General features: G+C 43.9%; 1 protein-coding gene across 3 annotated transcripts in view; it reads left to right on the top strand.

Annotated features, from left to right (window-relative positions):
* The window catches only part of smek1 (SMEK homolog 1, suppressor of mek1 (Dictyostelium)), a 134,608-nt gene that overhangs the window by 57,143 nt on the left and 53,242 nt on the right, over nucleotides 1-24,223 (top strand). For all 3 annotated transcript variants that reach the window (XM_070879677.1, XM_070879676.1, XM_070879678.1), the window contains exons 3-4: nucleotides 2,918-3,016; nucleotides 22,186-22,803. In XM_070879677.1, the coding sequence (XP_070735778.1) occupies nucleotides 2,918-3,016; nucleotides 22,186-22,803 (717 nt within the window). The remainder of the gene's footprint in view (nucleotides 1-2,917; nucleotides 3,017-22,185; nucleotides 22,804-24,223) is intronic.

Below are 24,223 nucleotides of genomic sequence, written 5' to 3'. Positions count from 1 at the left end.
CTCCTCCCCCCCCCCCCTCCCTCTCTCTCCTCCCCCCCCCCCCCTCCCTCTCTCTCCTCCCCCCCCCCCTCCCTCTCTCTCCTCCCCCCCCTCCCTCTCTCTCCTCCCCCCCCCCCTCCCTCTCTCTCCTCCCCCCCCCCTCCCTCTCTCTCCTCCCCCCCCCCTCCCTCTCTCTCCTCCCCCCCCCCTCCCTCTCTCTCCTCCCCCCCTCTCCTCCCCCCCTCCCTCCCCCCCCCCCCTCCCTCCCTCTCTCTCCTCCCCCCCCTCCCTCCCTCTCTCTCCTCCCCCCCCTCCCTCCCTCTCTCTCCTCCCCCCCTCCCTCCCTCTCTCTCCTCCCCCCCCTCCCTCCCTCTCTCTCCTCCCCCTCCCTCCCTCTCTCTCCTCCCCCCCTCCCTCCCTCTCCTCCCCCCCTCCCTCCCTCTCTCTCTCTCCTCCCCCCCTCCCTCCCTCTCTCCCCCCCCCTCCCGCCCTCTCTCTCCTCCCCCCCCTCCCGCCCTCTCTCTCCTCCCCCCCCTCCCGCCCTCTCTCTCCTCCCCCCCCTCCCGCCCTCTCTCTCTTCCCCCCCTCCCTCCCTCCCTCTCTCTCTCCTCCCCCCCCTCCCTCCCTCTCTCTCCTCCCCCCCCTCCCTCCCTCCCTCTCTCTCTCTCCTCCCCCCCCTCCCTCCCTCCCTCCCTCTCTCTCTCTCCTCCCCCCCCTCCCTCCCTCCCTCTCTCTCCTCCCCCCCTCCCTCCCTCCCCTCCCTCCCTCCCTCCCTCTCTCTCCTCCCCCCCCTCCCCCCCCCTCCCTCCCCCGCCCTCCCTCCCCCCCCCTCCCCCGCCCCCCCCCTCCCCCGCCCTCCCTCCCCCCCCCCCCCCCTCCCTCCCCCCCTCCCCCTCCCTCCCCCCCCCCCCCCCCCCCCCCCCCCCCCCTCTTCCCTCCCCCTCTTCTGAGGGTTGAAAATCTGTGGAATTCTCTACCCCAGAGAGCTGTGGAGGCTGGGTCATTGAATATATTTAAGGTGGAGATAGACAGATTTTTGAACAATAAGAGAATAAAGGGTTATGGGGAGCAGGCAGGGAAGTGGAGCTGAATCCATGATCAGATCAGCCATGATCTTATTGAATGGTGGAGCAGGCTCAAGGGGTCAAATGGCCTAATCCTGCTCCTATTTCTTATGTTCTTATGATATGTTTTAATTTGGTGGAAATAGCGAGCACCAATTCTATTTAGCTGACAGAAAACTTGTAGTTGACTCATGTATATTGTGTGTACTAATATCATCAGTTGTCTGTGATTTTGCAGTGGAGTGATATGTTCAAAATTGATATTTTAGTTCAGTTTCCCAGAAGGGCTTGATTACATTTTTTAAAAATATTAAAGTGGTGTTCCCTGCTTTTATACATGTGTTTAGTTAACTAGAACAGAAAACCGAGGAAAATATACCTATATTTTATATTTGTGCCTGAAAGAATTGGCCAGATAGTCAAGTTTGGTTCTGGTGGTCTCTGTCAGTTATATTGTGACGAATAGATGGAGGGTAACGAAGAATACAGTAGAATAGGCTAGGAAGAATTTAAAATCAAGATAAGAATAAGTTAAAAGGAATACTAGAAATGAGGGGGAGTCTTAAGATGTCTTGGCAATGCACTTGGCTACTATACAAGATTGCATTGAGAAGCATTTGATGATGCTGCTGGATCGCGTTTGTATCGCACCTACATATGTTTGAGTTTGTGTCTGAAGTATCACTGTAGCTATATAATTAGTAACCTACACTGCATATATCACTACTGTCTGCACAAATTCTTTTAGGCTTTCATTTAAAAATAAAGCAAGATTAGGTATGAAGAAAAATGAAACAACAAAATGATTCATTGTTTGAAAGAAAACAATTGTCGCACTGAAAAATGAAATTTTCTTCTCCCCCCCCCAATAAGTCTATAAGGAGAATCCTTATAAAAACATTGTTATCCTGTTTCTGATGCAAAAAATTGTAATGCACCTACAATATAGAAATCACATTTGTGTATTTGTGCTGTGTTCCAGTTGTTCAGTTAGATAAAAAAATAAACGGTTGCCTGTCAAACTAACATTTTGAATGATTATCTACAGGAACTTCTTTCAACCCATCATTACTTTTGTTTGTTTCCTGGGGTGGGGGGGCAGATTTCCTTGTTTGTTGAATCTGTGCCATGTAGATTATTGAATGGTGGACTATGTCACAGTAAAGCATAGAATTATTTCTCGTCTCCATCAGACTTTACTAGTGCTTTAGCAATCTATTTGCGTTATTCACATTTAATCCATGAAACAAGCTGGCATTACAAGAAAGGAACTGACCTGCTTGTTTATGGACCATAATTAGGTCAGCTGGGGTTTGTCCAAGTCTTCACTTAACATTCAAACTATCCTATCGCTTTGGAGCCTAGGTGGATAGGTTATGGCTGAGATGACAATAGCACATGGTCTGATGAGTATTTTTTTTAGAAGCATTTTGGGGTGGGGGTAAAGAGTAAAGGACAAAAAGCCGAGGAGGACAATAATTTGTCGGCCATTGTTCACACTCCTGATATAAATCAGTGTTGCAAAGTACAGCACGGACACCATCATTCTCCATTTTTCTGCCCTCCCACAGTTGAATAGTTTGCCACGGCTTGCATGTGAAGAACGGCCAGATGAATAAGGTGCTTCGGGAGCTGCTGGTACATGTTGAAGTGGACCCAAAGAATCAACCCCTTTGGGGCGGCGGGGTAGAGAAATTGACTAGAGCCATCCATGAAAAAGAATGCTTTCGAGTTGATTATATTATTGTGGTTCAAAGAATAAGTATCATGTCCATTTTGGTGTGAGTGAAGAGAGCTAGGTGGCATAATGGTGTTGGTGTGTTGATATTTGTGCACTTCGGTTTATTGATTTTCTAATTTTTAATGCATTTTAGGATACGTTGATTGTGTGGTCAGAAGCGGAAAACTATGACTTGGCGCTTAGCTTTCAAGAAAAAGCAGGCTGTGATGAAATATGGGAAAAGATATGTCAGGTGAGTATCTCAAAGCATAAATGCTACAGGAGGGCTGGACCACTATTCACAAAGCAATTGCTCACAAATTTAAGTCTGAATTTCCATCTGACATGATACTTGTTGCTTATCGTCCGATTCAGACTACTGTGGTCATTTTTTCAGGAGCTTGGTATTGCATTCAAGATACTGAAAGTTGTTTTAATCTTGTTAAAATGGAAACATGTACTTTGTAAATATTGTACAGTTGCTGAACAGACCAATATTTAATGGCAGATGATGCAAACTCCATTCGCTTGTAAGATAAAGCTGCAGAACCCACTTTAGAGTCATTTTTGGTATTTTCAGCCTTTCCCCCTGCATTACAACAGGAACTATACTTCAAAAAAAAAGTTCTTTCATTGTCTATAAAGCACATTGAGACATAATGAAGGGTGCTATATAAATTCAAGTTCATCTTTCTTTTGTAGCATCTGAAAGGTGTTCTTATACAGGTATATAAATTAGTCATATCATCATAGGCAGTCCCTCGGAATCGAGGAAGACTTGCTTCCACTTAAAAATGAGTCCTTAGGTGGCTGAACAGTCCAATACGAGAACCACAGCCCCTGTCACAGGTGGAACAGAGGCTGAACAGTCCAATACGAGAACCACAGCCCCTGTCACAGGTGGAACAGATAGTCGTTGAGGGAAAGGGTGGGTGGGACAAGTTTGCCGCACGCTCTTTTCACTGCCTGCACTTGATTTCTGCATGCTCTCGGCAATGAAACTCTCAAAAAACACCATATAACTTTTGAATACAACATGACTAGGAGTGCACTGTGGAATGCAAGATAAAAATACTTGCACTTGTACTGTACCATTAAATCATCAAAACAATTAATTACTTTTTGGAGTGGAGTGACTTTTACTACATAAGCAAACACGGCAACCATTCTGCTCCAGCAATAACCCACAGATGAATAACCAGATAGTTTATTTTTAGGTGGAAATTATTAATGAAGCAATCTTGACGAGGACACCAAGAGAACACCTCTTCTCGAGGTGCTCTGCGCCTTCGATACACTTCCTCCACTTAGGGTAGTCTTTGGCCTGGGATTCCCAGGTGTCAGTGGGGATGTTGCATTTTATCAAGGAGGCTTTGAGGGTATCCTTGTAACGTTTCCTCTGCCCACCTTTGGCTTGTTTGCCGTGAAGGAGTTCCTAGTAGAGCGTTTGCTTTGGGAGTCTCGTGTCTCCAGCATGCTACCTGCCACCACCTCAGTAAAACCCTGGCACTGCACGAGGTAGAAAAAGCCGTAAGACAGCTCAAGAACAACAAGGCTATGGGAGCGGATGGAATCCCCGCTGAGGCACTGAAGTCTGGCGGGAAGGCACTGTTGGCGTGAATACATGACCTCATCTCTCACATCTGGAGGGGAGAGAGCATGCTGGGAGATCTCAGAGATGCAGTGATCGTGACCATCTTTATAAGTTAGTAAGCATTATTGAAAAGGGAAACCTAGAAAATCACTAAAATGCATTTCAAGAGTAGGACAAATGTTCACAGGTTCAAACTAGTAAAAGGCAAATTTAGGATTGCTATCAGGACATTCTTCAAAGGGTGATCAGTGAGTGGAATGGGCTCCCAGAATTGAGTAGTGGAGACAAAAATGTAATGGAAAGGGTTTTTTCTGAATGTAGGTTTTTCTGGACTGAACCTAAGGGAACATTGCTGTAGCGTAATGAAACTGCTGCAAGCTAGAGGTTGAGAGTTCAAATGCCATCATTGCAAATTGTGAAATTGAATTCAGTAAATCTGCTAATGTGGGAACTAGCTCCAGAAAATGACTAACTTGCCAGATTGTCACTTAAAACAACCTAGTTCAGTGTCCTTCAAGGAAAGGGAATGCAACCTCCACACAAGGCTACACATTACTCCAGCCCCACACTATGTTGTTAATTTCCTCAGAACAGCTAGGGTGACCAATAAATACTGACTTGCCAGTGAATCGTTGAGTATATTCAAGGCCGAGTTAGATAGATTTTTGGACACTAGGGGAATCGAGGGATATGGAGATTGGGCAGGAAAGTGGAATTGAGATCGAAAATCAGCCATAATCTTATTGAATGGCAGAACTGACTCGAGGGCCGTATAGCCTAATTCTTGTGTTATGTTGCACAATTCCTCAGTTGGAAAAAAAAAGGGCCAAATATCTGTAATTATCTTGTTTTCTACTGAATTCCTACCCTTGGTGGTTTTCAATGTAGCAGGCTGTTATTTTGGCTTCAGGTACAGAATAGTGGGCTTTTACCAGTAAAACCGATATTTAAACTTCCAAACTGAGATGGTGTCATAGGGCATTCTGTAATGCCAATGCATCTTCCCCATGACTTCATAAAGCATTTTTCTTCAGTGGCCTTGCTGCTCACATTGGTGTAAATATTAAAAATTGACACTTGGCCCAATATACTTTTAATATTGTGCCAAGATGCGCTCATTTTTTGTGCTGCATAATTACCTCATTCTCACCACTTCTCCCACTGTTGTCACCGCCAGTACATCAGTAACCACCCTCGTGTTGCACAGCTCAAAGTGGTTTATGTGCGCACCTACATTTTGGAAGGACAAAATTAATTATTGATGATAAAAACTGGAATGCATTACAAAAATAGATTATACACAACCCACTGTGTATCTTTTGTGCATTTTATGCATAACCCCATCGTTCTTGAGCTTTTAAAATAAGCATCAGATTAAAGTACAAATTAGTTATTAAATACCAGTTGAGTTTTTCTTCATGTTTTCATCAAATTTTGTTAGCATAACTTTGACACTTCCTATTGTCAGAACATTTTATTCTGCTTTTTCTGAATAATATTCCTTTGTGTTTTTTTAACTAGTATGCTTAACATTTAAAAAAAATATATATTTGCAAGTTCCAAAATTGAAAGGTTTAATTTGGAAATCTTACATTTATGTCCCACACAGAACACACAGTTATTTCATAATTAGTGATGTGGGCATTCATTAATTTTATAGTGACCTGGCTATCTTCCAACAGCCTGTGTGACTGTATCCGGCTAAGTGTGTTAATTTATAAAGGTCACGGGTGTCAGTTGCTGCTGAAAATAAAATCTAGTTTTCAATATTAGTACTAGACTTCCTGCATGGTGGCATATTTTGGTTTGTGTGAAAAGTATTTTTTCAAACTACTTCCAAAGAAGAGATTGAAATTTACTATTCGATCAGCCCGCTACAGATCAAAGTTCCAACAGCAAATCTTTATTTTGAAAGTTCCGCTGTTCCACATTGTATAATTAGAATCAGAATATTACAGCACACGCCATTTGGCTCCTCACACTTGTGCCGACTCTCTAAAAGAGAGAGGTCCATTTCCCTTCCCTTTTAAAAGCCATTCTAGATTCTGCTTCCACTATTGTTTCTGGTAGGGCATTCCATGTCCAAACGGCCCTCTACATTTAAGCATAAAAGCTCCTGAACTCTCCCTTTATTTTTTGATGTTCTTGGGTTTATGCTCTCTAGCTTACCCAGCTCCCTGATCAATGGAATAGATTTTCCCTATTTACCTTGGCAAAACCCCTCATTGTTTTCAATGGCTGTATTGGACCTCCTCTTCACCTTCGTAATAAAACCTCTCATTCCTGATATCCTGGTGAATCTTTTCTGCCATTTTCATGATCTTGACATCCTTCCAAAAGCAAAGCAGCCAAAACTGGATGCTATGTTCTAACTACAGCCTAACCAGTGATTTTTGTATGGGATTAGCATTACCTCTTTGTATTTTATGCTCCTAGTTACAAAACTTAGGATTGTATATTTTTTCATTTTTTTTAACCGCTTTATCAACTTGTCCTCCACTTTAAAAGATTTATGTATCCATGTTACTCTGCTCCTTTGAAAGTCGTGCATTTAATGTAAATATTCTCATCATCACTTCCCATTTCTTTGTAATAAATATGTCTGTCCTGTCCACCAGTCTGTCTGTGACCCCCCCTGAAATCGCTTACAGTCCTCTTCATGTTTAACTCTGCTCCCTACTTTAGTGTTATCTGCAATCTTTGACATGGCTAAATCCATATTATTAAGACATATGGTCCCAATAATCCTTTGTTGCTATTGTTTACACCCCTCCCCTCCACTGCACAAAATGTGCATTAATAGCTACTTTCTGTTTATCTATAACGTATTAAAACTTTAAAAAAATTTATTCTCAGGACTAGGACGACGCTGGCAAGGCCAGCATTTATTCCCATACCTAGTTGCCCTGAGACGGTGGTGGTGAGCTGCTGCCTTGTACTGCTGCAATCTGTGTGGTCAACATCGGAAGAGGAGCAGGCCATTGAGCCCTTCGAACCTATTCCGCCATTCAATTAGACCATGGCTGATCTGCTATCTAACTCCATGTTCTCGCCTTTGGCCCATATCCCTTAATACCTTTAGTTAACAAAAAGCTATCAATCTCTGATTGTCAGCTGTGGCTCAGTGGGCAGCACACTCGCCTCTAAGTCAGAAGGTTGTGGGTTCAAATCCCACTCGTGGTTTGAGCACCTAAATCTAGGCTGACATTCCAGTGCAGTGCTGAGGGAGTGCTGCACTGTCGGAGGTGCCGTCTTTTAGATGAGACATTAAACTGAGGCCCCGTCTTCCCTCTCAGATGGACATAAAAGATCCCTTGGCACTATTTCAAAGGCAGTAACCTGAATCCCTGGTATCCTGGCCAATATTTATCCCTCAATTAACAGAACAAAAACAGTTTATCTGGTCATCATCACATTGCTGTTTGTGGGAGTTGTACGCAAATTGACTGCCGTGTTTCCCACATTACAACAGTGACTACACTCCAAAAGTACTTAATTGGCTGTAAAGAGCTTTGAGATGTCCAGTGGTCATGAAAGACGCTATATAAGTGCAAGTCTTTCTTTCGTATTTAAAATTAACAATTGATCTAGCATCATTTGCCATTGGTGGAAGAGAGTTCCAAACTTCTTCTATCCTTTGTGTGTAGAAATATTTCCTAATTTTACTCAAAGGTCTGGCTCTAATATTTAAACTATCTTCCTAGTCCTAGACTCCCCAACCAGCAGAAATAGTTTCTCTACCCTATCTGTTTCCTTTAGTATCTTGAAAACTTCGATCATGTTACCCCTTAACCTTCAAAATTCTACAGAATACAACCCTAATTTGTGTAATCTCTCCTCGTAATTTAACCCTTGAAGTCCGGATATCATTCTGATGAACCTATGCTGCACTCCCTCCAAGGCCAATATATCCTTCCTAAGGTATGAGCCCCAGAACTGTTCACAGTGCTGCAGGTGTGGTCTAACCAGGGTTTTGTATAGCTGCAGCATAACTTCTACCTCCTTGTATTCTAGTCCACTAGATATAAATGGCAGCATTCCATTAGCCCTTTCTAATTATTTTCTGTATCTGTTCATGATGTTTTAATGACCCCCAAGTCTCTTTGGACCTCAACTGCTTTTAGCTTTTCACAATGTACAAAGTACCCTTTTCTATCCTTTTTAGGTCTAAAGTGGATGACCTCACATTTTCCACAGTTTTGCCCATTCACTTAATTTGTCGATAGCCCTTTGTAATTTTATGCTTTCATCGACAATACCACCTATCTTTGTGTCATCGGAAAATCTAGATATATGACTTCCTATGCCATCATCTAGTTCATTGATAAATACTGTGAAATAGTCCATGTGAGACATCACTAGTCACATCCGCCAATTTGAGTACCTGCCCATTATCCCTACTCTCTTGTTTCCTGCCGCTCAGCCAACTTCCTAACCAGGCCAATAATTTACCCTTAATTCCATGGTCTTCTACCTTAGTTAACAGTCTCTTATGTGGGACTTTATCAAATGCCTTCTAGAAGTCCATATAAATAATATGCATAGATATTCCCCTGTCCACAGCTTCAGTCACCTCTTCAAAAAAATTCAATCGGGTTTGTCGGACATGACCTACCTTTTACAAATCCATGTGAAGGTGCTCCCACAATGCTGTTGGGTAGACAGTACCAGCATTTTGTTGGTAATTATGAAGGAATGGCAAGTCAGCAAGATGTGTACTTGGTGCTTCCATTTCCTGCCCTTGACCTTCTAAATGGTAGAGGTTGCGGATTTGGAAGTTGCTGCCAAATTGCTGCTGTGCACACTGCAGTCACGGTACCTCAATGGTGAAGTGGGTGGATATTTAATCTAGGGGACAAGGTACTGATTAAGTAGACTGCTTTGTCCTGAATGGTGTTGAGTTTCTAGAGTGTTGGAGCTGCCCCATCCAGGGAAGTGGAGAGTGTTCCATCATACTTGTAGGTGGTGGACAGGCTTTGGGGAGACGGGAGGTGAATCACTCACCACAGAATACCCAACCTCTGACCTGATCTAGTAGCCACAGCATTTGTGGCTGGTCCAGTTGAATTTCTGCTCAGTGGTGAGTCCCAGGATGTTGTTAGTGGGAGACTCTGATAATGCCATTGAATGATCTCTTGTTGGAGATGGTCATTGCCTGACAGTTGTGTCATGTGAATGTTACTTGCCACTTATGGACTGCTTTATTATCTGAGGAATTGTGAATGGAGCTGAACCCTGTGTAATCATCAGTAAACAGCCCACCTTCTGACCTTATGATGGAGGGAGGGTCATTAATTAAGCAGCTGAAGATAATTGGGCCTAGGTCACTGCCCTGAGGAACTCTTGCAGTTATGGCCTGAGACTGAGATGATTGGCCTTCAACAACCACAGCCATCTTCATTTGTGCCAGGTATGACTAGCCACGGAGAGTTTTCTCCCTGATCCCCACTGACTTCAGTGGGCCTCATAGATGTCAAGGGCAGTCACTCTTGCTTTGCCTCTGCAATTCAATTCTTGTGTCCATGTTTGGACTAAGGCGGTAATGAGGTCTGGAGTTGAGTGGTCCGGGTGGGATCTAAGTTGAGCATCAGTGAGCAGGTATTGATGAGCAAGTGCTTTTGATGGCACCATTAATCACTCCTTCCATCACTTCGCATGCAATCTCTGTCTATAAAACCTTCAATTCTGCTGTAAAGTTTTTGTCACACTATTCTGTCAACTATTACTATGTTCATATTTGTAATTGAAACTGCCTATATATATATATATATATATAATTTATGTGTCCACAGTAATTACACCTCAGTGGCGATGCTATAGCACCTCCATTTTGCATCTGTGATCCTCAACCCATACTGCAGAGGAATTCCTATGCTCCAACCAACTTCTCAGCTTCTTAAATTGCTGTCACTTTTTCAGTTTAACCAAGAATGATCAAATCAAATTATTACATCAAAATAAAGAAAGAATGTATGACTTTAAAATGACAACTGAATTACATCTGTGCACCCTGGTCCAATTGTTCCCTGCCCTCGAGAAGACAACACTTGCTCTCTCTTCCCCATGTGCAATACTATAGGAGATCAACTAGTGACTTAGCAATCATACATAAAATAAGCTTCCCAGACAATTTATCCTGATTTCTGACCTGCAACCTAAAAAAGGGTAGTTCAATTCTTAAAGTGCCACCAACCCAGCCTATGAAACAATTCACTGTTGTTTGAGTCTGTTGCAATATTTTCCTGAGTCCAGAGTGTATGTCTAAAATTGCAATTTATTAAATAATGGACATAAATTAATACTGAAAAATCATTCCATCTGCCCATGTACCCGCTATGTGTGTGTACACGCGGGAGAGTGTTTCGTATAAAATTGCTATTTCCCTCCTGTCACATTATTCACCGAATTGCTCCTGCAGTTGAATGAGCGGGTTCTGATTTTAGAGCATGTCTGATACCAGTCTTCAGCACCAGCCACTAGGAGACGACATCACTGGGCCAGTGACGAGTGTCCCTCTATCTACAAGAGGGTGAAAAGTTAGATAAGTGGATTAAGTTGGTACAGATAAATGCCAGACAAGGGCTTATTTTCAGAGTATGCACATCTAAATTTGGTGTTACTTCACTATCGCCGATGTTCAAGGTAAGCGTGTGTTTTGGCCAGTTATTGATGTGTCTATATAGACATGTTGCTCCGCACTGATGTGGCTGGCAGAAGGTCAGTAGCACTCTCTGGTGCAACAGGTGCGCTTAGGTACGAAAGTTAAGAAAGCTGTTGGTGGTTACGTTTTAGAAAGTGTCAAGTCTTTTCCTTGCAGAGACTTCCTAGGATACTAGCTGCTTTTCGTAATTACTTGGCAAAACTGTGCCCCAGAGTTTCAGGCTCTCTGGGTGGAGGGTGATTGGCTCTTAGTTTTAACAGCCTGTTTCTCAAGCTTTTGCATTGCCACAGAATTCACCGATGCAAAACTTTGCTCAGTTTATAAGTGTCAACGTTGTAGACTCCGAAAGTTGAATTAGAATTCTTAGAAGTGGTTCAGAAGTTGCAAACCTTTGCAAATAGTTGACTACTGTTCCTGCTGTGTGAAGGAAATAACCATATTTGGCTAATAGTTGATTCCTCTATGTTCAAATGTAAAACATTTATATCATTTAAAATAGAATTTACAGCATTGCAACAGGCCTGAGGACCCAACTGGTCCGTGCCAGTGTTTATGCTCCACCTGAGCCTCCTCCCACCCTACTTCATCTAACCCTAGCAGTATAACCTTCTGTTTCTTTCTCCCGTGTTTATCAAGCTTTCCCTTAAATACATTTATGCTAATAACCTTAATTACTCCTTGTGATAGCTATTAACATTCTAGCCACTCTCTGGGCAAAGACGTTTTTGTTAGTTTTATTAGTGATTATCTTATATTTATGGTCGCTAGTTTTGGATTCTCCCACACATGGAAACAACACCTCTACGCCTACCTTATCAAATCCTTATTTTAATCTTAAAGACCTTGATCAGGTCATCCATCAGCCTTCTCTTTTTTCCTAGAGATAAGAGCACCAGTCTATTTAATCTTTTCTGATCATTAATAACCTTTCAGTTCTGGTTTCATCTTTATTGCACCTTCTCCAGTGCCTCTATATTTATGGAGTTATCATCATCATAGGCAGTCCCTCGAAATCGAGAAAGATGTGCTTCCACTCTAAAAGTGAGTTCTCAGGTGGCTGTACAGGAATTACAGTCTCTGTCACAGGTGGGAAAGGGTGGGTGGGGAGTTTGGTTTGCCGCACGCTCCTTCCGCTGCTTGCGCTTGATTTCTGCATGCTCTCGGCAACGAGACTCGAGGTTCTCAGCGCCCTCCCGGATGCTCTTCCTCCACTTTGGACAGTCTTGGGCCAGGAATTGCCAGGTGTTGGTGGGGGTGTTGCACTTTATCAAGGAGGCTTTGAGGGTGTCCTTGAAACGTTTCCTCTGCCCATCTGGGGTTCGCTTGCCGTGTAGGAGTTCCGAGTAGAGCGCTTGCTTTGGGAGTCTTGTGGTCGGGCATGCAAACAGTGTGGCCCGCCCAGTGTGGTCAGTGCTTCGATGCTGGGGATGTTGGCCTGAGCGAGAACACGGACGTTGGTGCATCTATCCTCTCGGAGTATATAAAGTATATGACCAGAACTGTGCACAAGTACACCCAGTGTGGCCGATCCAAGGTTCTGCACAAGCTTAACACAACTTCTCTGCTTTTCAACTCTGTCCCTCTAGAAAAGAACCCCAGAGCTCTTTGTTTTTCTTTATTGCCTTTATTGATATTCTGCATAATTATTGCTGTAAAATTGGCAAATGTCTGGTTTATTTATTTTCTTCACACATCAACTGTTACTGAGCCACGAGGCAATTTGGATGTTGCTTTACGCCAGTTTACTTTGCTGCTGGTTTGCAGACACTGACCATCCTCCAGTGCCTTAACATTCTACAGGTGTGAATCTAATGGTCCTGCTTGCTGACACTTTGACTGTGGGCAGCATTGCAGGCAAAGCCCATTTATCTTCTCGCCCAACAACCACGCGCACACTTTCCAGCAGCAGTGATTAGATAGCAATCGGGAGTGGGTACCTGGCCATGTGTTCTTTCCTTCAGATTTCCAGTATCTGCAGTGTTGTCCTGTTTGCATTATTGTTTCATCATAGGCAGTCCCTCGGAATCGAGGAAGACGTGCTTCCACTCTTAAAATGAGTTCTTAGGTGGCTGAACAGTCCAATATGAGAACCACAGACTCTGTCACAGGTGGGGCAGATAGTCATTGAGGGAAGAGGTGGATGGGCCAGGTTTGCTGCACGCTCCTTCTGCTGCCTGCGCTTGTTTTCTACATGCTCACGACGATGAGACTCTAGGTGCTCTGCCCTCCCGGATGCACTTCCTCCACTTAGGGCGGTCTTGGGCCAGGGACTCCCAGGTGTCAGTGGGGATGTTGCACTTTATCAGGGAGGCTTTGAGGGTGTCCCTGTAACATTTCCTCTGCCCACCTTTTGCTCGTTTGCCGTGAAGGAGTTCCGAATAGAGCGCTTGCTTTGGGAGTCGTGTGTCAGGCATGCGAACAATGTGGCCTGCCCAGCGGAGCTGGTCAAGTGTGGTCAGTGCTTTATGCTGGTGATGTTGGCCTGGCTGAGAACATTGATGCTGGTGCATCTGCCCTCCCAAGAGATTTGTTGGATCTTGCAGAGACATCGTTGGTGGTTGTTTACATTGTATATATCTCCTCCTAAAATTATTTTAGAAACATAGAAAATAGATGCAGGAGTAGGGCATTCGGCCCTTTGAGCCTGCACCATCATTCAATAAGATCATGGCTGATCAGTACCCCTTTCCTGCTTTCTCTCCATACCCCTTGATCCCTTTAGCCATAAGGGCCATATCTAACTCCCTCTTCAATATATCTAACGAACTGGCATTAACAACTCTCTGCGGTAGAGAATTCCAGAGGTTAACAACACTCTGAGTGAAGAAGTTTCTCCTCATCTCGGTCCTAAATGGCTTAACCCTTATCCTTAGACTGTGACCCCTGGTTCTGGACTTCCCCAACATCGGGAACATTCTTTCTGCATCTCCCTGTCCAGTCCCATCAGAATTTTATATGTTTCTATGAGATTCCCCTCTCATCTAAACACGAGTGAATACAGGCCCAGTCGATCCAGTCTCTCATCATATGTCAGTCCCGCCATCCCGGGAATCCGTCTGGTGAACCTTCGTGGCACTCCGTCAATAGCAAGAATGTCCTTCCTCAGATTAGGAGACCAAAACTGAACTCAGTGCTAGGACCCCAGCTATTTACAATATAAATCAATGATTTAGATGAAGGAATTGAATGTAATATTTCCAAGTTTGCAGATAACACTAAGCTGGGTGGTGGTGTGAGCTGTGAGGAGGATGCTAAGAGGCTTCAGGGTGACTTGGACAGGTTAGGTGAGGCCTCACCAAGGCCCTGTACAACTGCATTAAGACCTCCCTGCTCCTATACTCCAATCCCCTAGCTATGAAGGCCAACATGCCATTTGCCGCCTTCGTCGCCTGTTGTACCTGCATGCCAACTTTCAATGACTGATGTACCATGACACCCAGGTCTCGTTGCACCTCCCTTTTTCCTAATCTGCCACCATTCAGATATTCTGCCTTCATGTTTTTGCCACCAAAATGAATAACCTCACATTTATCCACATTATACTGCATCTGCCATGCATTTGCCCACTCACCTAACCTGTCGAAGTCACCCTGCAGCCTCTTAGCATCCTCCTCACAGCTCACACCACCACCCAGCTTACTGTCATCTGCAAACTTGGAGATATTGCACTCAATTCCTTTATCTAAATCATTGATGTATATTGTAACTAGCTGGGGTCCCAGCACTGAGCCCTGGGGCACCCCACTCGTCACTGCCTGCCATTCTGAGAAGGATCCGTTTATCCCTACTCTCTGCTTCCTGTCTGCCAACCAGTTCTCTATCCACGTCAGTATATTATCCCCAGTACCATGTGCTTTAATTTTGCACACCAATCTCTTGTGTGGGATCTTGTCAGAAGCCTTTTGAAAGTCCAAATACACCACATCCACTGGTTCGCCCTTGTCCACTCTACTAGTTACATCCTAAAAAATTCTAGAAGATTTGTCAAGCATGATTTCCCTTTCACAAATCCATGCAGACTTGGACCGATCCTGTCACTGCTTTCCAAATGTGCTGCTATTTCATCTTTAATAATTGATTCCAACATTTTCCCTACTACCGATGTCAGGCTAACTGGTCTATAATTACCCATTTTCTCTCTCCCTCCTTTTTTAAAAAGTGGTGTTACATTAGCTACCCTCCAGTTCATAGCAACTGATCCAGAGTCGATAGACTGTTGGAAAATGATCACCAATGCATCCACTATTTCTAGGGCCACTTCCTTAAGTACTCTGGGATGCAGACTATCAAGCCCTGGGAATTTATCGGTCTTCAATCCCATCAATTTCCCTAACACAATTTCCTGACTAATAAGAATTTCCTTCAGTTCCTCCTTCTCGCTAGATCCTCGGTCCCCTCGTATTTCCGGAAGGTTATATGTGTCTTCCTTCGTGAAGACAGAACCGAAGTATTTGTTCAATTGGTCTGCCATTTCTTTGTTCCCCATTATAAATTCACCTGATTCTGACTGCAAGGGACCTACGTTTGTCTTCACTAATCTTTTTCTCTTCACATAGCTATAGAAGCTGTTGCAGTCAGTTTTTATGATCCTAGCAAGCTTCCTCTCATACTCTTGTTAAACCCTTTGTCCTCCTCTGCTGAATTCTAAATTTCTCCCAGTCCTCGGGTTTGCTGCTTTTTCTGGCCAATTTATATGCCTCTTCCTTGGATTGAACACTATCCCTAATTTCCCTTGTTAGCCACGGTTGAGTCACCTTCCCCGTTTTGTTTTTACTTCAGACAGGGATGTACAATTGTTGAAGTTCATCCATGTGATCTTTAAATGTTTGCCATTGCCTATCCACCGTCAACCCTTTAAGTATCATTCGCCAGTCTATTCTAGCCAATTCATGTCTCATACCATCGAAGTTACCTTTCCTTAAGTTCAGGACCCTAGCCTCTGAATTAACTGTGTCACTCTCCATCTTAATAAAGAATTCTACCATATTATGGTCACTCTTCCCCAAGGGGCCTCACATAACAAGATTGCTAATTAGTCCTTTCTCATTACACATCACCCAGTCTAGGATGGCCAGCCCTTTAGTTGGTTCCTCAACATATTGGTCTAGAAAACCATCCTTAATACACTCCAGGAAATCCTCCTCCGCCATATTGCTTACCAGTTTGGTTAGCCCAATCTATATGTAGATTAAAGTCGCCCATGATAACTGCTGTACCTTTATTGCACGCATCCCTAATTTCTTGTTTGATGCTGTCCCCAACCTCACGACTACTGTTTGGTGGTCTGTACACAACTCCCACTAGCGTTTTCTGCCCTTTGGTTCTGCAGCTCTACCCATACAGATTCCACATCATCCAAGCTAATGTCCCTCCTTACTATTACGTTAATTTCCTCTTTAACCAGCAACGCTACCCCACCTCCTTTTCGTTTCTGTCGAACCTTCCTGAATGTTGAATACCCTGGATGTTGAGGTCCCAGCCTTGGTCACCCTAGAGCCATGTCTCCGTAATCCCAATTATATCATATTCATATTAATGGTTGCCTGCGCAGTTAATTCGTCCACCTTATTATGAATACTCCTCGCATTGAGGCACAGAGCTTTCAGGCTTGTCTTTTTAACACACTTTGGCTCTTTAGAATTTAGCTGTAATGTGGCCCTTTTTGATTTTTGCTATGGGTTTCTCTGCCCTCCACTTTTATTTTTCTTCTTTCTATCTTTTGCTTCTGCACCCATTCTACTTCCCTCTCTCTCCCTGCATAGGTTCCTATCCCCCTGCCATATTAGTTTAACCCATCCCCAACAGCACTAGCAAACACTTCCCCTAGGACATTGGTTCTGGTCCTGCCCAGGTACAGACCGTCCAGTTTGTACTGGTCCCACCTCCACCAGAACCTGCTCCAATGTCCCAGGAATTTGAATCCCTCCCTCGTGCACGACTCCTACAGCCACATATACATCTTAGCTATCCTGCCACTCCTACTCTGACCAGCATGTGGCACTGGTGGCAATCTTGAGATTACTACCTTTTGAGGTCCTGCTTTTCAATTTAACTCCTAGCTCCCTAAACTCAGCTTGTAGGACCTCATCCCGTTTTTTTTACCTATATCGTTGGTACCTATATGCACCACGACAACTGGCTGTTCACCCTCCCCCTCCAGAATGCGCTGCAGCGACTCTGAGACATCCTTGACCCTTGCACCAGGGAGGCAACATACCATCCTGGTGTCTTGTTTGCGGCCACAGAAACGCCTATCTATTCCCCTTACAATAGAATCTCCTATCACTATAGCTCTCCCGCTCTTTCCTGCCCTCCTGTGCAGCAGAGCCACCCATGGTGCCATGGACTTGGCTGCTGCTACCTTGCCCTAATGAGTCATCTCCCCCAACAATGCTCAAAACGCTGTATCTGTTTTGGACGGAGATGCCCGCAGGGGACCCCTGCACTACCTTCCTTCCACTGCTCTTCCTGATGGTCACCCATTCCCTATTTGCCTGTGTAACCTTTACCTGCGATGTGACCAACTCACTAAACGTGCTATTCACGACATCCTCAGCATGATTAAACCCAACAAATATTCTGTTCTGTTTTGGAAAAGCACTGATTTAGTTGCAACTGCTTTGACCTTATTCTTTCAAATCCAAAGTGAGGGGTGGGGGGGGGATTGGAAAGGCTAATATTGCACCAGGGATAGGTTTAATCATATTAAAGAAAGACATCTGAAATAACAAAATGGTGCTGTTTGTGCAGAATGATGTAATGGCTAATTTCAGCACTGTTTACTCCCTGTTTTCATTACCAGGAATGCCTTAGTGCTTTGCCTTTCCGAGTGTCCTAAAGATTGCTGAATGTTATTTACAGAAAACGCTGCACTGCTGCAGTATTTATTGGCCTTATTAATTTAAAGTAAAACTGCATTACCTGCCAAACGAAATATAGCAACACGAGTATATGTGTACAAAAGCAAAATACTACGGATGCTAAAATCTGAAATTAAAATAACAGAAAAAGCTGGAAATACTCAGCAGGTCAGGCAGCATTTATGGAGAGAGAAACAAAGTTAGCGTTTCAGGTCGATGACCTTTCATCAGAACTGGAAGAAGTTAGAAATGTAACAGATTTTAAGCAAGTCATCATCATCATCATCATCATCATAGGCAGTCCCTCGGAATCGAGGAAGATTTGCTTCCACTCTTAACATGAGTTCTTAGGTGGCTGAACAGTCCAATACGAGAACCACAGTCTCTGTTACAAGTGGGGCAGATAATCGTTGAGGGTAAGGGTGGGTGGGACTGGTTTGCCGCATTCTCTTTCCGCTTCCTGCGCTTGATTTCTGCACGCTCTCGGCAACAAGACTCGAGGTGCTCAGCGCCCTCCCGGATGCGCTTCCTCCACTTAGGGCGGTCTTTGGCCAGGGTCTCCCAGGTTTCAGTGGGGATGTTGCACTTTATCAGGGACTCTTTGAAGGTGGCCTAGTCGAGGACGCTAATGTTGGTGCGTCTGTCCTCCCAGAGGATTTGTAGGATCTTGCGGAGATATCGTTGGTGGTATTTCTCCAGCGACTTGAGGTGTCTACTGTACATGGTCCATGTTTCTGAGCCATACAGGAAGGCGGGTATTACTACAGCCCTGCAGGCAATGAGCTTGGTGGCAGTCTTGAGGGCCTGGTCTTCAAAAACATTTTTCCTCAGGCGGCATAATTTTTGCAGCGCAACAGCTGCAGAAAAAATGCAGGGAACAAAACCAGATTAACTGGGTGTTTATCTCGTTGCTGTTTGTGGGACCTTGCTATATGCAAATCAGCTGCTGCGTACTTAATAAGTGACTGCACTTACTAAGTAATTTCCAAGTGCTTGGGATATTCTTAAAAACTTGAAATACTATATTAATTCTTTACTTTTCCTTGTCAGTTTAAAAATAAATTCCTGCACATTCTTTTTTAAAAACTTCTTCATCCTTGGTCAAATCCAAACTTCTCTGAAGTGATTCCTTTTCCCAGTGCCATAAGTTAACACCTTCAAGCCTGTTGTGAGGTAGAGGACCCTAATTGAATATAGTCTGGTCTTTGTCCTCCAGCATGGTACTGTGGAACTCCGCAAGCACAGTAAGTAGCCTTTGTCTTGTGCCCTTTTAATCATGACATTTGGGTACTTGAACTCCACTTGTTGTTTAGTTGGTAAAGTCATTGAGTAACTGAACTATACAGACAAGAACTCCCAGGGTCAGTCCCTGGTCAGTGCCAAGTTGGCTAACTTCAGCCTGGGTGGCATTTTGCCTCCGTGCCCCTGCTGGGAAAATGGCCATAATTTCTGCTTCTGGTTGCTGTTCCACTGGAAAGTGAACGTTGAGTGATTGGGATCTGGCTCAGCTATGAAACCGCCATGGTACAATAGCATTTAGTTAATTCACACATGAAGAATAGCCACTTAGGCAGTGTACTAGCGGCCACTTGTTCCAGCATGAGTTAGCACTTTCAGGAGATGAAAAGGGAGCCCAAAAAAATCAGCAATCTTTGTAGCACACATGGTGATAAGAAATTAACTTCTTTGGAATTATTGTGTTTGCTTGGCTCCGTTGGTAACATTCTCCCTTCTGAATGAGAAATTTAGAGTTTCAAGCCGCACTCTAGGGTTTGAGCACATAATCTAGGTTGATAGGCTTTTCAGTGCAGCTCTGGGGGGGTTGGTACTGCATTGTTTTTTTGGATAAGACTGTAAACTGAGGGACCATAAACAGATTAACTAGTAATTCATCTCATTGGTTTACTGCTCACAAATTGGTTGCTGCACTTGCCTACATAACAACAGTAACTACACTTCAAAAGCATTTCACTGGCTGTCTCTTGAGCATCCCCGATTTTAATTGCTCCACCATTCCTGGCCGTGTCTTCAGCTTCCTAGGCCCTAAGCTCTGGAATTCTCCCCCTAAACCTCTCTGACTCTCTATCTCTCTCTCTTCCTTTAAGACGTTCCTTAAAACCGACCTCTTTGACATATCTCCTTATGTGGATCGGTGTCTAATTTTGTTTTATAATGCTACCATGGAAGCCCCTTGGGTTGTTTTACTATGTTAAAGATGCTATATAAATACTAGATGATGATGAGAATTGGTTTGCGATAACCTGAGGACATGGTACACCATCATGCCAGGTTTTTGAAAATGAGTGCCCTGTTGTTATTTATATCAAGAGTACTGTGGTAGAATCATCATCATCATACGCAGTCCCTCGGGAACGAGGAAGACTTGCTTCCACTCTTAGAATTAGTCCTTAGGTGGCTGAACAGTCCAATACGAGAGCCACTGTCCCTGTCACAGGTGGGTCAGACAGTCGTTGAGGGCAAGGGAGGGTGGGACAGGTTTGCCGCACGCTCTTTCCGCTGCCTGCTCTTGTTTTCTGCATGCCCTCGGCGACGAGATCCGAGGCGCTCAGTGCCCTCCCGGATGCACTTCCTCCACTTAGGGTGGTCTTTGGTCAGGGACTCCCAGGTGTCGGTGGGGATGTTGCACTTTATCAGGGAGGCTTTGAGAGTGTCCTTGTAATGTTTCCTCTGCCCACCTTTGGCTTGTTTGCCATGAAGGAGTTCCGAGCAGACGCTTGCTTTGGGAGTCACATGTCTGGCATGCGGATAACGTGGCCTGCCCAGCGGAGCTGATCAAGTGTGGTCAGTGCTTCAGTGCTGGGGATGTTGGCCTGGTCGAGGACACTAATGTTGGTGCGTCTGTCCTCCCAGGGGATTTGTTGCGGAGGCACTGTTGGTGGTATTTCTCCAGCGACTCGGTGTCTACTGTATATGGTCCATGTCTCTGAGCCATACAGGAGGGTGGGTGGTAGATTTGAGGGCCTGGCCTTCGAACACACTTTTCCTCAGGCGGCCAAATAAGGCACTTGACTAAGTGCACATGTGGTTGCTCTGGGGAAAGTGAATGGAGGTAAAGGGAAAAACGCGTATTAAGTTTCATGCCACAAGATTATAGTTTATAATTCTGTCTTAATAAAAAATATGCCTGCAGCACAACCTGATAATCTCCAATGCAGTTCTGCAATATAAACACGATTTAGCAATTTAGTACAGTTTTCAGAAAAAAAGCTGATCCAAATGAAACTTGTTGAAATAAGCTCCCAGTCGAGTATCCCTTCCTGATTGGATAGCACAACTCAATGCCAATGTGTGATACATGGACTGAACTTGTGCTACTTTAGTTATGGTCTTCTCCTATACAGGCACGTTTCGTTATTTTTCACAATGGAGTACCATTCAAAAAAGAATGCCAACACATGAGATTTTATTGATGTGTACACCGTTTGGTAGAGCTTGCTGTACAGTTGGAAGCTTCGAGGATGGTAATGCTCAACACAAAGCTAGTGCAAGGGGTTTGTATTATAAATGTTGCTTTAAATGTGCTGATGCGGAGCTAGTTTTCAATTTCACTCTGATGCAGAAATATTTTCATATAAAAGAAACTGATTTCATATTTAAACCTTTTTGCCGGCTGTTTGGTGAAATGTATGTGGCTCACCTTATGTACGTACTGGTGCTTTTAATTTAAATTTTTGATGAGTGTCCAAGGTGTAATAGCAATGCTTAGTGTGACCATTTACATGCATGTAGGGCAAGTGTTTCTCAGTGTTTATTGCAGATATGTGAATACAGTGGTTCATGTTGGCAGCAATTTGTTTCCTCCGCGCGGTATCTCTTCCAGCGGCAGCAGCTGGTGAGCGACCTGCGCGGGACTTCGCGATTGATGTGCGCCCGCGCACCTTAGGGGCAACATCGGTTGGCAGGTATATAATCTTTAACAGGAGCATGCAGAATTTCACACATTTGTATGTGAGGGACTATTGTAATGACTGTTATTTACTGTATTCTGCTATATGATGGAAAGGAGGTCATATTTGAAATGGTTCGTTAATTTATCTCTCTCAGCCTACAGCACTTCCAGGCTTTTGATCCTTTGTGATCATCTTAGTAATTGACTGCGAGAGCATAGGAAAATTCTTCCTTAATATTCAGAACTACAGGAGCTGCCCAGACAATTGTACTGTCAGCCAATGCTCCTCAGTCACAAACAACGCTGTTCACTCGTGTGAAATTACTTCAAGAATCAAAAGAAAAATGTAATAGCGTAGTTTTACTTCAGAATAATCCTGCCTGTTCTTTCTTGCCAGGTTCAAGGCAAGGACCCCTCGGTGGATATCACGCAGGACCTCGTGGATGAGTCTGAAGAGGAACGTTTCGATGACATGTCATCGCCAGGTTTGGAACTTCCGCCATGTGAGTTGAGCAGACTGGAAGAGCTGGCAGAACTGGTTGCGACATCACTACCTTCACCCTTGCGGCGGGAGAAGCTTGCACTTGCACTGGAAAACGAGGGCTACATTAAGAAGCTCTTGGAACTTTTTCACGTGTGTGAGGACTTGGAAAACGTTGAAGGACTGCACCACTTGTACGAAATAATCAAGGGAATTTTCCTTTTGAACAGAACTGCACTTTTTGAAGTCATGTTTTCAGAAGAATGTATAATGGACGTAATAGGATGTCTAGAATATGACCCTTCTTTATCCCTGCCAAGAAAACACAGAGAGTTCCTGACAAAAACAGCTAAGTTTAAAGAGGTGATTCCCATATCGGATCCAGAACTTAAACAGAAAATCCACCAGACGTACAGAGTACAGTACATTCAGGATATGGTTCTACCTACACCCTCTGTATTTGAGGAAAACATGTTATCAACACTTCACTCCTTCATCTTTTTTAATAAAGTTGAAATAGTTGGTATGCTTCAGGTAAGCGTATTACATCTTTTGTGATATTGAAGAAAAGCTGAGCAAGTACGACATGGGCATGGTACTGAATTTTGATAGCTATTTTGCCGCTATGAATTTCAGTAGAATGTAATGGTAGGTTTGTGCAATTTTTGTACTGAAGTAAGAACGCCCATCAGTACAAATATAGATTTTTTGCCCTTCTAAACATTGGTTGCCTGGAGTGAGCATTTTGAGCTGTGTAACATTAGGGTGAAGTAAAGGTCATTACAGATCTCTCACTAGTCATAGTGTTGAGACCAATTTGAGGTGTTAAATTAATAGCACACCAAGAGCATATATTGGCTTAAGTGCACTTTTTCTCTCGAACATTGACATTAATATATACCAAATAAGCAAGTTTACAACACTTAGCCTTATCTTATCTCTTAGTGTGTTGTGTATATAGCTTCTGAATCAAGAATCCACATAAAACTAACTCCCTCTCTCTAGCTACTTCTTCTATGACTATCTTGGAAAGGGATGTGGTTGCTACTTTTGGAGCTATGGAAGGTTTTGAAGGAAAAGTAATACTATATGAAATGTTTTGGTACTTAAAAGAATTTGTAGTAAGCTTCACTAATTTGGAATTTTTACATGTTTATGGGAAGGCTGTCCACAGTGAACGTTTCACTATAGATAACAATAGCTGAAAATGCTGCCAGAATAACCATTTGAAGTTGTAACATCCATGTTAATGCTCATGTAGCAGTGACACTGTTCTGGTAGCTAGGTGCTAAAAAGAACCAGTAGCCAAACAGAAAATTAGTAGCAAATTATTTTACTATTGGGGAAACACAAAAAAAATATTTTCTCTTGTAAGTGATTTTACTTCTGTATCGCTACCTCAAATTGGGTAAGTAACTTTGTTTTAACTTAAGGTCAGCATCCTACTTTCCAATCTTGTATCCTCCATCACAAAGATTGCCTATATTCACCTCTGTGACATTGCCTGTCTCCACCCCTCCCTCAGTGCAGTTGCTGTTGAAACCCTCATCCTTGTCTTTTGCCACCTCCAAACGCGACTATTCCAGTGGTCTCCCGGCCGCCCTCCCATCCTCCACCTTCCATAAAGTTCAGCTCATCCAAAACTGCTGTCCATATCCTGTCCCGCACTGAGTCCCGCTCACCTATCGCCCCTGTGCATACTGACCTATATTGGCTCTCAGTTCCCCCAAGGCCTCCTGTTGAAAATTTCTCATCCCCCCCCACCCCCCCACCCCCCTGTTCAAATCCCCTCATGGCCTCAACAATATCCCATCTCTAACCTTCTCCAGTCCTACAACCCTCTGAGAGCTCTGGGCTCTTGCGCATCACCCCCTTCTCTTCGCCCCGCCATTGGTGGCTCAAGCTTCAGGCCCTAAGCTCTGGAATTCCTTGCCTACACCTCTACCTCTGAGAG

This window comes from Pristiophorus japonicus, chromosome 4 (assembly GCF_044704955.1).
Source record: "Pristiophorus japonicus isolate sPriJap1 chromosome 4, sPriJap1.hap1, whole genome shotgun sequence".
Classification (NCBI taxonomy): Eukaryota; Metazoa; Chordata; class Chondrichthyes; family Pristiophoridae; genus Pristiophorus; species Pristiophorus japonicus.
Note: the sequence above shows the minus strand (reverse complement) of the source record. Positions and strands in the feature narration are given on the sequence as shown.